The 12,474-nt window shown below is 43.0% G+C and overlaps 1 protein-coding gene across 3 annotated transcripts in view; it reads left to right on the forward strand.

The window, feature by feature from the left end:
- The first annotated feature begins 339 nt into the window (after positions 1-339).
- trip12 (thyroid hormone receptor interactor 12) overlaps positions 340-12,474 on the forward strand; it is a 33,656-nt gene continuing 21,521 nt past the window's right edge. The window contains exons 1-4 of one of the 3 annotated variants that reach the window (XM_061216747.1): positions 340-428; positions 7,580-7,720; positions 8,801-8,926; positions 9,064-9,836. In XM_061216747.1, coding sequence (XP_061072731.1) covers positions 7,629-7,720; positions 8,801-8,926; positions 9,064-9,836 — 991 coding nt within the window. In that variant the 5' untranslated portion in view covers positions 340-428; positions 7,580-7,628. Of the gene's footprint in view, positions 429-774; positions 1,482-7,579; positions 7,721-8,800; positions 8,927-9,063; positions 9,837-12,474 lie in introns of those variants that run through there. The other 2 variants (XM_061216746.1, XM_061216748.1) reach the window with 2 other exon arrangements.

Below are 12,474 nucleotides of genomic sequence, written 5' to 3' on the forward strand. Positions count from 1 at the left end.
TTTGTTCAATAATAGTAATAAATTAGCATTATATTGCAGACATAGTTCAAGAATAAAAACTCAAAGGCAACTAATCTGGTAAACAGTTAGCGAAGATTAGGGGGTCATGACCCGGCGGATTGGTATTTCTTAGACAATTCTTCCATGGAGTAGGTCAGATAAAATGCAATCGTTCAGCAGATGAACCCGAATTAAATTACCCGTGTTTAGAGTTGAACTTAATCTCTTTTACCCCAAAACGATGGAGCTGATGTCACAGCCTACTTTGTTCCACTAATGTCGCTAAAGTAGTTCCCAGCGGAAGAGGGGAGACGCTTGCGCGGAGCTATACTGCGGTTGCAGGTCCCTCAGCTGATGTGAAGGTAAGAGCTGAGAGAGTGGAGCTGCTGCACTGTCTGTAACAGCAACTACAACACTGGAACAAATAGGTAATAACAAAATCTACCAAACACTCACTAACAATGTTTTCAACGATTTAGGGAACGTTTTGAATGGAAATGGTCAGACAGTGTGTAAAAAAGAGATTCTGTTTCGCGAAAAATATGGTTTCCAATTGTCATCTCGAATCCTGTTCCTGCTTTCCTGTTTTTTTTGTGAGTGATGCAAGCAGCGAAAAGGTTCAGAGGCCATTTCGTTTTGCAGTTGCATTGGCAATAGCTTGATAGAGCGAAACACTGGCTACATAGTCATAGCTAACTATGTAGCTCGGCTATGAAACTGTCTGACGACAATTTCGGAACTAATAACGGTCGCTAATATGGACATCTAGCAAGCTGGCTCTACCACGATATGGTTTGAATTAAAAATATGGCTAGCTAGCTAACATGTTAGATTTCAATGCTGAAAGGTTTGTTCGCTGGGTAGCCAGCTAGCCAGATAATCTACTTCAGCATTGAGCTAATAAACTGAATTGTAACTTGCATTCATACCTAGCTAGCTGGCTAACTACATTGATTTGGCTAGCTGCTAGCTAACTGTTATAGCTACATTATATATTGACGCTAACCTAACTTAGCGTAACTAAGTTAGCTAGCTATCTGGCCAGTAACACGAATTGCTCCTCCTATGGTTTTACCCCGGAATTTGTATAGGAAAAGCACCTTGTTAACCGTAGTCTTAGGAGTAAACCACGTAAGCAGGCTGCTCTAATTAACTAAAGCGCTTTAGATGGCAAACATGAAAGCAATGCAGCCATTCTATTATGGAATTGATGTCAGATAACCTAGCTAGCTAGCTAACTTTAGCATGCTATAATCTAACGTTACCTAGTTATTTTGTGTAGGCTATGGTGATTCAGCGTTAGCACTGTTGTTTAACGTTGGCTAACTTTGCTAGCCTACCTAATTGGACACTGACAAATTCCTTCTGTAGCTAACGTTAGCTCACTAGCTAACGATTCAGATTTAATTAGCTAATACAGCACGGTACTTTCCGTATCGGAGCAGAAACGCTGTGGCTTCTTCGTAGAGCGACCATTATTGGTAGGTAACCACATTTATACTCTAACTACCTAGCTTACCAGCCAACATTAACTGTGAATGCAGCAAGTTATTACGAGCTTGCTATTAGTTTTGGTTCTTAAGATCACGTTAACAAACTAATATTACAGATGACCGCTAACCTTGGTCAACTTAAGTTAGCCTGTCGACTAGCACCAAGAGGCAGCTATTCGATCGATAGCTCGCTACGCATTTCCTTTCCGTTAAGATTCAGTTTTCTTTCCACTCACATATTTCTCACGTCTGTCTCCAAGTCAGATGAAAAAAGTTCATAAACATAAATTAAGACAAATCTCAAGTTATGCCAAAAATACGGTCAAAATGGTGACCGTTTTGTGGTAGTGCCTGCTAAATCGAGATCGGGGCTGTAACTGGCTACGTCAGAACACAGGCCGCTTTTCAGAAAAGTAAGAAATTAAACCCTGGTATATTTGTACAATGTTATAAGTAGACGCAATCATGGATGGAATAATATAGATTTGTAACGCTATATTGTAAACGAGCTGTTAAGGCCTAAATGTACGACTGATAAACCAAAATAAACAAAGAGGATGTACAGTTAACGGAGGCCTAAATTGGGCCTTGGTAATAACTATGTCGTATTTTCAGGTTGATAACAATCCCGTGAAAGTCAGATAATTATATGCATTAGGTTTTAATCAATATAAGACTATATATAGTTTCTATATAAGCAATATTTGGCCCTACGCACTTACACAGTCATGGTAATTTTAAAGGAGAATGTCGGAGTCAATTGAAAGCTTCAGAAAAATAAGCTAACATTAGCCTGGGTTTCTTGACCATTTGCCTTTAAAAGTGCCACTCGTTAGTTTACGTCTGTGAACGCATTCTGTCATGTTCGTTCGCAGTCGGTTTTGTGCAGAATTGTACAGACAATTACGTCAGAGATTTATTTGTGATGGAATTTACTCTTCCGTTCACATTTATTTACCTTTGATGTCTATAATGTAGTTTAAGTTAGTTAACTTGTATATAACCATTAACTGAAACTTTCTTTTTAATGAACCAAACAGACAAAAGTATTTTTTTGTACCCGAGTTGACTGGCTTGCATTTAACTCATGTTCGGTTAAATGCCCATTTAATATTGGAGGTTCTCAATACAGAAAAGTAAATTAGCCGGTAGTTCCCTATTTCTTCCCCTCTCGTGCGAATACATACTATACGTATATATGGTTTGTACGCACACACGACACACACACGCTCAGTGACCACTTTATTGGGTACACTTGTTCATCAGCCCATTAATGAGAATGTCATCGTCCAATCCTGTGGCACCAACACAATGCATTAAAGCAGAGATAGTCAAGACGTTGAGTTGTTCTTCTGACCAAACATCAGGATGGGGATCTAATGTGGTCAGAGTGACTGACTATGGAATGTTGGTGCCGGATGCGCATTACAGCAAATCACAACATTCATATGCAGATGAGTGGTATGCAGAGCACAACTCATCAAACCTTGAAGTGGATGCGCTACAGGAGCAGAAGACCATAAGTAAAATAAATGAGTCAAATGAGTCAACTGCTACGCAGTTCGTCCCATCTCTTTTTCCATACTTTCTGTTCAAAATGCCAACGAGTGCTTGTCTTGTGCTATTGACACTTAGGCAAGTTCAGTCAGTCCCCCACACGCTGGTCTCTGATGCAGTGGAAGTCTGGGATTTGTCGAGGCTTTTGACGAGGGCTGAGGTGGAGAATTGCTCTCACGTGAAGCCATTTTCCGAAACCCACGCTGAAATGACTTCTGCCATTTCTGTCTAATGATCTAAATTTAGACACTGACCCAGTTATTTCTAACTTCATTTATAATGCTAATTGTACCTATGGATGCATGGTCTCGCATAGAAAGTATATACTCAATGAAAGCATCAGTTCCATCGTGCACTTGTTTTCAGGTTTTCTTCCTAAATCTGCGTGTCGAGAAGTTGTTTCTTCTTAAATGGCCCCTGATACAATGAATGTACTGCTTCTTGATTCAGACTGAATCCAGTAAATGTTTTAAAATCCACTTGCTATTGCAAGCATGATAATTAAAGGCTTGGTAAATGCTAATGTAAACTCACTAGTTGGCTCACTATGTTCCGAACAGTACGAGTAAATAAAAAATTACTTCCAGATCAGCTTTGGTTTTTGGGTGTGTAAAGTCAAATTCCTTCTGTTTTCATACAAACTTGGTATACATCACATATGTGATCAATTTCAGCATATAGTGACATGGTAATGGTGATCCACGGTGACATTGTGGTGGGCAAGCTGTTGCTAGTTAGACTACGAACCGTGCAGGCTTATACGGCACTGTTCGGACCATTGTGAGCTAGCGGCGTTCCTAACGCATGGATGATGTGCAGTTATTTGTAATTTTCTCTATAAATATGGTCCAATTAACATAAGTGTTTTAGTGTCTGGCATAGCCAATAAGCAAGCATAGTCATAAACCACACTCTGGTGGGAGCGTCCGCTTCCCCGTGTTCTGTATGGAACCTGGTGAGTTCACATTAATTAATGCCCTTTATCTGTTTAAATTGGGACTGTTCAGGTTGATAAGATTTGGGTACAAACATCTAATCGGCATGCCAACGCATTCAGATCAATTCAGCTGGCAATGGGGAAAAAGGACTTTAAAGTGTTCAGTGGTTATAGTTTGTTGAGATGCAGTGCTGATGGAGCTCCAGAATGCAGGTGAAAGGGGCAGTATTTCCGTGCATTTGCCGGCCCTGTGGCAGGAGTTTGGGGAGGGTGGGGGGTATTTGACATTCTCTCATCTCTCTGATAATGAAGTGCTGAGATGCTTTGTGTGATATAATAGTCTAATGTTTGTATAGTTGTGGACTTATTCCGGTTGCTTTGGACTGTTGAGTCTCACACACCCTTTGGTTCCTGGTTGGCAGTCAAGGTCTGGTAATATGCCAGGAAACTTGCGCAGGTCGCTTGTCCTAATGTCCAGCTCACTTTGGTCGCCACAGTGTATTTTAAGCTGTGAAATTGAATGAAGATTAATTTTAGATGGATAGGCACGTGTAAGGCTTTTCTGTCTTTGTAGAAGTAAATGGGTGAAGCTTCTGTGGGACTGGAAATGACCCATATTTGATGAATCCAGCGTTTCCCCTCCAGAAGCAGAATTTGAACATTTGGCCTCCACATAAGACACGCCAGTGGTTGAGGCCCGTCAGGGAGGGGTTAACAATTATTTTTACAAGTTTACCATTTTAGTGTTTTTAATATCGGTCCCCTCACCATGCACGACTATGTAAATCCCTTTGCATCTTCAAACTGATGACGCTGAATCTTCTTACCTTTGTGGCTGCTATACCTTTCTTTAATTTTAGATGTTCATTCAAGTTTTAGGGATGCTTGCTAGCCAAAACAACAGAATCACAAATTTCTCGTTTGTTTAGAAAAGGCTGTTTAGAACTTGTGAGAAATGATGTAGGCTGATTAAAGTGTAATTCATTACCAGCAATGCCATGATAAAATTTCAGAAACAAATTAAAATGCAACTCTAGCAACATCTGCTGCATTTACAGTACCAAAAATGTAATTCTTGAAACTGAAAATGTATAGGCCTAAAAAGAACTTTTAAATGTTGGTGGAAAGATATTTTTAAATGACATAACCATTTCCTATTGTGTTGCCCAGTGAGGGTGTTTGTTGTGGGTATTCCCTACCTCATTACACTCTAGCGAGTCCTCTGGTTCATTGTCACCTGTGGTTTGTCTGCACAGCCTGCATTAGTTATGCTGGCTTCTCGGGTGTAATAACTGCAGCTCGGCCGGTGGATTACAGAGTGGATGGCTCTGTGCGTTTCAGTGGACTGTGATTGTGTGCACCCTCCCCAGTATCCCAGGTGTGCGGCTCTGTCCACTCCAGAATCACACCGTGCAGGTTAGTTTTGTGGGTTGTCAGTGGGGCTGCTGAAGGATTCTTGCCCCGATTGAATAGAAATCAACAAGCAGTGGAACACAGCTGGCCAATCAGTATGATATTGAATTCATACACATGTACGCAGAAAATGTAGTTTGTTGTAATGCAGTGATTTTTCAAATGGGTTGGAATAATAAGGCAATATTTATATTTTACTGAGCCAGAAGGTAAAAGTAAAATTAATGAGTGTTTTAGTATAAGTGGCTTAGCCAAGTTGCTTATGTGATTGGTTGAATTAAACTAATGGGCCTTGCTTCATAACCCTGTACCGAGAATGTGAGGCACCTCTCTGGCCTGTGAAACTGCCAGCAGAGCTGTTAATCAACATGGCTACCATTGACACAAGTTTCCTATGTCTTTTGCCATTGTGGTCATTTACAAGGTTCTCTTGTGATTTGTTTTTCAGGTTAATTTGAAGTGTTAAAGCAAACTCTGATATTGTTTTACAAACTGGAATTGTTTTGTAAATGGAAAGATATGCAACCTGATCAAATTACCTTTTTGAAACATAGCCTTCAGCTAGATATTATTCTGTGGAAAAATAATTCACAAACGACGATAGACAGGTTGGCTAACAAGCTTGCATGCTCTAAATGTACTCTGCACTAATATTTGCATAACATTTGCTAGCATGCTCACCATTAATTTAAGAACTGAGGCCTCCTAAATTAAATCCAGTAGTTTATGGAACATATTCAGTTGGCAAAATCTGTTGAATTGTTTCTGGTTCCCACATTTTGTGTTAAACCTCCAGCAGCTTCTTAAGTGGGCCCATTTTTATTCTGGAGTAGAATTAAGTTTCAGAAACCAGAATGAAATGGTAGAGGAATTATGCGTCTCTCGCCTCTTTCCTTCTTTTGACACCAGGACGGGACGAATAGCCTGGGGGCGACAGACCCAAAATAGAAGCACATTAAATAATATTGTGTGCACGCACTCTCTCTCTCACACACACACACACACACACACACTCTCTCTCTCTCTCTCTCTCTCACACACACACACACACACACACACACACACACACACACACACACACACACACACACTCTCTCTCGCTCTCTCTCTCTCTCTCTCTCACACACACACACACACACACACACACACACACACACACACACACACACACACACACTCACAATACGCAATTTTATTTAATGTGCTAATGATTCCTCATGTCCGTGAATGAAAAGCGACTTCAGTAATCCTGCTAATGTTTTTGCAGCTCATCCAAACAAATAAAGACTTCAGCATACATAGGCAAAGTTTCCATTAAACTTATGAATGGCAAATTAAGCCTGTTTGTGTCAGCCAATAGGCAAGCGGACCCAAATCCAACAATTATTTATACTTCACTTAAATTTGGCTGTGGGTACTGTTTTGACATGGTTGATAGCCATTCTCTTAGTGATGTGACATGTCTTGTAATGGCAAATGTTGTGTGCAAAGCCGTAGCCCCAATACACTACAGGACCCTGTGTCTGGACATATGAACTGCATTGCATTGTTGAAGGAGCCTTGTGCCATGGTTGTAATGGAAAACAACATTAATGAATGTAATGGAAAACTCCATTAAAATCACAGTAGTTAGTAAATCCTTGTGCCTCGAGAGCATTCTGCTTTGGATGACATAATTGAATTGGAAACGGTTCAGAAACTGTCACAGGTTATTTGTTTTACACATGCTGTATTTGAGAAATAGGTGTCATAATTTCCTACCAGTCATTTACGTATATAAGAATCTGGGTTTGTTGAGCAAAGGGAGTTCGAGGCCAGCCTTCCTGTTCTCTCTGATTAGATCAAACTCTCCATGCAGACAGTACAGAGATAAGAGGAAGTTGGGGTGTTAGGTGTTCTGTGCAGGGATTGGCTTGTACAGTAATTGTCCTGCGTGGTAATGGTCGTCTCTTGTTTTGTAATATGTTCCGAGAGCCAATGAATAGAGAGCTAGAGTAGCCATATCAGAAAGGCTGTGCTTTTGTGGTATGACTCATGCCAGCGTTCTTCCTGTCTGCCCGTCAGGCAACAAGGACATGTGTAGACGGGGGAATGTCATGAGCAAGTGAACCCGAATGTGTCTGAGTGTGTCAGTGTCTGACTTTTCTCTCCCTCTCTTCTCTTTCTCCCACCGTTCCAGTGAATGGTAGTGTCTAGAAAGGGTATGTCCCTTCAGGAGAGAGGTGCCAATGTCCAACCGGCCTAATTCCAATCCAGGGGGGTCACTGCGACGTTCACAGAGGAACACTGCTGCGGCCCAGCCACAAGATCACGCAGGAAGGTGAGCCTTTCAGCTGTGTGCGTGTGCGTGTGAGTGTGAGTGTGTCTGTATGTATGTGCATGTATACACGTGACGTTTGCAAGTCTCTGCTTGTAGCTAGTGTTTTCCCACAGAAAGGAGCTTGGAGTTGTTAATGATGGGGGGGGTGTGCAGTGTGCGAGTATATTCTTTTAAGTTTACTTCATGAACAGTACCTAATTCTCAGTAATCTAATGAGAATTACTTTGTGTAAATTCTCAAGTAATATGCCCAACCTATTATGCTGGTCATATTTTTGCTGGGATTTGAATGGGTATTAGGGTGTCAGCAAGCTTGCAGTTCCTGTTTTACCTTCCTAGCAGCCTTATTGTCCCAAAGGAAATTTGTTTTGCAGCAAGGACCACACAGCACAATACACTTGCTTGTTGGCAAGCATTAGTTTCATTAAGAGGTAGTGAGTTTAACAAAGCCTTGCTTGACAATAGCCATTGGTATTTCAGCTGCAGCGGCTAGTGTTGGTGATGTGGTTGCATTGTAGGTATGATTTAGAAATTAATTTTACTTTCCGAACCAGCTATCAAAGTTCTGTCACAGTATATAATGGATTGACTGAATTAGTCTTCAATTCTTATGGATTATTTTGTATAACTCCTGCACACAGTCAAATGCTGCAGGCCTTCATTTTGTGGGATGTTTTATATATAGCTTGGCATGAGCATTTGCGGCACATAGCATGTGATGGCTCACAGTTTTGCAGCCATTTCAAACATAACTAAATACAAAATCCTATATCCGTAGTTTTATAAGTAATACAGAAGTGCATTTCTGCCTCGTGTTGGTGAGGAAAACATGAGAATATTGCAGTTTCAATTGCAGTTTCAATTGCAGTGTGACTACAGACTTCACATACTGTTATGATCATTTTGTCTCCAAATTTCCCTATGACCGGTACAGGGGGAAAAAATATAAGTGAAAATTGACAGAATTGCAGAAGACATGAATGTGTAGTTTGGTGGTGGTGGTGCTGCTGGTTGTGATTATGTAATGAATTGCTGCGGCCCCCACTTTCACTTACTCTTAAACTTTCAACCTTGCTTACAGGTTGCAGTCAGAGCAGGTTAAACAAAAAGCAAATTCCATTCCTGAAAGTAGAAGACCTATATCTAAGGCTTCAAAAGCCCAACCCAGCTCAGCCCCTGGGCAGTCCAGAGGGCACAGCTCGAAAAGGTACCGCTCGACTATCCTCAAACGTGTGTCATGTAGTCTCCTGTTGGTCGCAGTAACTCGGTGTGCTGTTGTTGGATTGAAGGTGTTTCGACGGTGCCGGGAGCGTGCGGTTAATGTGGCGTTGCGTTTGGTTGCAGGAGCGGCCTTTCGCTGTCGGTGGCCTCATTCGTGCTGCGAGAGGACCCAGACGCCGCGGGGACATCCGAGCAGGACCGGCCCGGCCCCGCGTCCAAGAGGGAGGGGATCCGAGGTTTCAAACGCAGCTCCGCTCCGGAACACAACAGCTCCTACTCCCCCAGCCCTGCCAAAAAGCCCAAAGCCCCCCAGCCCCCGCAGAGCTCCCCCGAGCCCAAGAGGGGACCGCCCAAGTCCAAGAAGAGACGGCTGGCCCCGGAGCCGCCGGCCTCCAGCAGCCGAGCCCAGAGCAGGAAGAGTGGAGCCACTGGGGGCTCCCCGCCCCAGAAAGGGAGAAAGACTGACGCGTCCTCCAGCGTGAGCGGCACCGCAGGGCCCCTCCCCACCCGCGCCGAGGGCAGGTCCGCAAAACCCTCCAAGCTGGCTTCGAAATCGGCCGCCTCAGCCAAAGCTGGGTGCAGCACTGTGACGGACACCTCTTCCTCCGCCTCCACCTCCTCGTCCTCCTCGTCCTCGGCCGCCCCGCCGGGCGCGCGCCTGAAGCAGGGCAAAGACCAGAGCAAGGCGCGGCGCTCGCGCTCCGCCTCCAGCCCCAGCCCCCGCCGCAGCGGCCGCGACAAGGAGCAGGCCAAGCTCGCCGGCTCCTCCAAGTTCGAGTGGCCCGCCCGCTTCAGCCCCAAAGTCAACCTGCCAAAGCCAAAACTCTCTCTACCTGGGTCCTCCAAGGCCGACAACTCCAAACCCGGCCCTTCAGGACTACAGGCCAAACTAGCAAGTGAGTGCCCCCCCCCCCCTGTTCAGCTCATTTCCCCCCGAGAACGTGTTGCGGTGGAAGGGTTGAGAGTGGTTCCCTAGTTTTTTCCTCACTTTTCTTCATCAACTGCCCTGGGTTGATGAGGAGATTGGGTGAATGTTGGATGTGCAGATATTTTAAGACCTAGCTTACTTGACATTATACTTAATTGATGTTCTGTACCTTTATTGTAGTAGGTATCCATATTCAAAACTGCTGAAATTATGTGGTCTGTGCTCTTCTGCAGTTGTCAAATGCTTTTCCAAATGGCAGTTGCTGAATTATGCAACTGACACTTGATAAAAGAATGCCCCTTTAATGGAAGTGTGGTCCCTCCATTATCCTGATGCTATTGCTGCTTTATATGTAAGCACAAATTCAAAAATTATTTTCAATATTTAGTATTTATTTACCAAATGTCTAGTCCTACCAGTATTTCCCACAGGACTTTCCCACAAACTGGTGGGGTGGCTTTGGGAGAAAACATTTTACATTTAATTAAGTTAAATGCGCCAAAATCAAGAGCTTTTGTAAACCGTCCACCCATAAACCCATCGTAATGTAATATCGCTGTAAATGTAGCCTCAGGGAACCGGCTACTGTATCAAACTTGTCCAGCCACTAATAATTCCTAATAATAATTTGCTAGTTATTCATATCATAGTGCCAATATCCACAGCTCTCGCACCCTCATGTCGGCTTCACAGGCTGGATGCCGATAGCTTTGCTAAGTTGGTGCTGGGTGGTGCCCAAAAGTAATTGGGCCAATCAACATAATCTTAGTCATCATAGCCTATTTAGTATTTAGTCACAAGCCCTTTCCATTCGATGCCTGCCTGAAGTCTGCAACCCATGCAAGTTACCAGATGCTGGTATCTTCCCTGGTGGTGTTCTGCCTGGCCTGTTCAGCCACCTTCAGATCCTGTTTCTTTTGATGGATTTTTTTGTCTTCAGTCTTGTCTTCAGCAAATGAAACGCATGTTCAGTTCGATTCAGGTCATGTCATTTCACTTCAAGAAAATTCCACATTTGGACCTGAAAAACTCCTTGGTTGCTTTAACAGTGTGTTGGGGCTCATTATCCTGCTACAAGTTGGAGCACCGTCCAATTAATTTTGAGGCATTTGTTTGAATCTTGGCTTGGCCAGAATGATTAGTGAAGTGAAGTTTCTGAACACTTCTGAATTCACCCTGCTGCAGTCACACCAATAAAGACAAATGAGCCGGTTCCAGTGGCAGCTGTAGATGCCCTAGCCGTACAGCTTATCTCCACCATGTTTCACAGAGGAGGCGACATGCTTTGGATCATTAGCGGTTACTACCGGTCTCATCTCCATTAGGCGTTGTTCCTGAACTCAACGTTTTTTTTTTTTTTGATGTGCTCATGCATAACCTGGCCATTCTGTTTTTGAGGCTTATCAGTGGTTTGCATCTGGCAGTGAACTCTGAGGTCATGCTGCTGCTGTCATTGTGGTAGTCTTTGAATCTGCGCCTACTTCCTGGAGTGTGTTTTTGATACGTTTGACAGTTGAAAAAGGGTTTTTCTCCACAGTAGGACGTATTCAAATTGCAACCGTGATCTTTTCTAATCAACCAGGTTATATGCTATTGCTGAGCTCACCAGTGCATTCTTGCTTCTTAATGTACCAAACTGTTGATTTTGACCCACCCAATGTCTGGGCAGTAAACGGTTCAGCAGTCAATTGCCCAAATACTTTTCATCCCCTAAAATAAAGGGACTGAATAAAATGGGTTGTAATTCCTAAACTACGTACCTACATTAATTGTAAAAACAGTGCAAGTTGTCATTAAGGTTCCTGCTTGTCATTTGGGATACGTGTAGTGTACGTTGAATGTCCACCCAGTGAGTCAATGCAGCTCAGTGCAGTAGTAGTTGCAGCATAATTCCAACACAACTCAACTCTCTTCATATGTCACACAAATTAGCGCAAACTTTGTTTGCCTATATCTCCCAGATGAATAATCTGAGTATTGAAGTGTGACTTCAGTTCCTGGGGTGCCCTAAGGCCAAATCATGCCAAATCTCATACAGCCTAAAGTCTGTTGAGTTGAAGTGGAATGGCCCAGTGGCAGGAAAACCCAGTTGATGTGACAGCATCTGTGTCATCTCCTTGGAGCTGCTCAAGAGTCTATTTCCACCTACCATGGTGCTTCTACCTAAAATAACTGTTGCTGCTTTTACTGGCTAGGACTGTATAGGAGGTAGGAGGTATGGAGGTAGGAAACACTACTGTTCATTAGGATTAGAGATGAGAAGCATGCCGTGTCTAGTAGGCCTGTCTGCTGTGTTATCTGAATACAATGTAAACTGAAAGTAGGAAAGCTAGTTGATTGCCATGATTGTTTTATTATTATTACTATTCTGTAAATAAACCATTGGTAAATAAAGATATCCATGGTTCCACTTTTGCACTTCTGTATTGTACACGTGTGAAAAATGGTGACAGATTTGAGTTATACCCGCAGTCAAACTAGTTCATTTGAATAGGTACTGAATTTCACAACGAGAAACTGCCAATTTGCGCTTTTATGAATTTACCCGTTAAACGAGGCAGCTCCCTGCTGAAGTTGATTGTGGTCTCCATGCAGGGGGAGGTGAG

The sequence above is a fragment of the Conger conger genome, chromosome 13, assembly GCF_963514075.1.
Source record: "Conger conger chromosome 13, fConCon1.1, whole genome shotgun sequence".
In the NCBI taxonomy this organism is placed as follows: domain Eukaryota; kingdom Metazoa; phylum Chordata; class Actinopteri; order Anguilliformes; family Congridae; genus Conger; species Conger conger.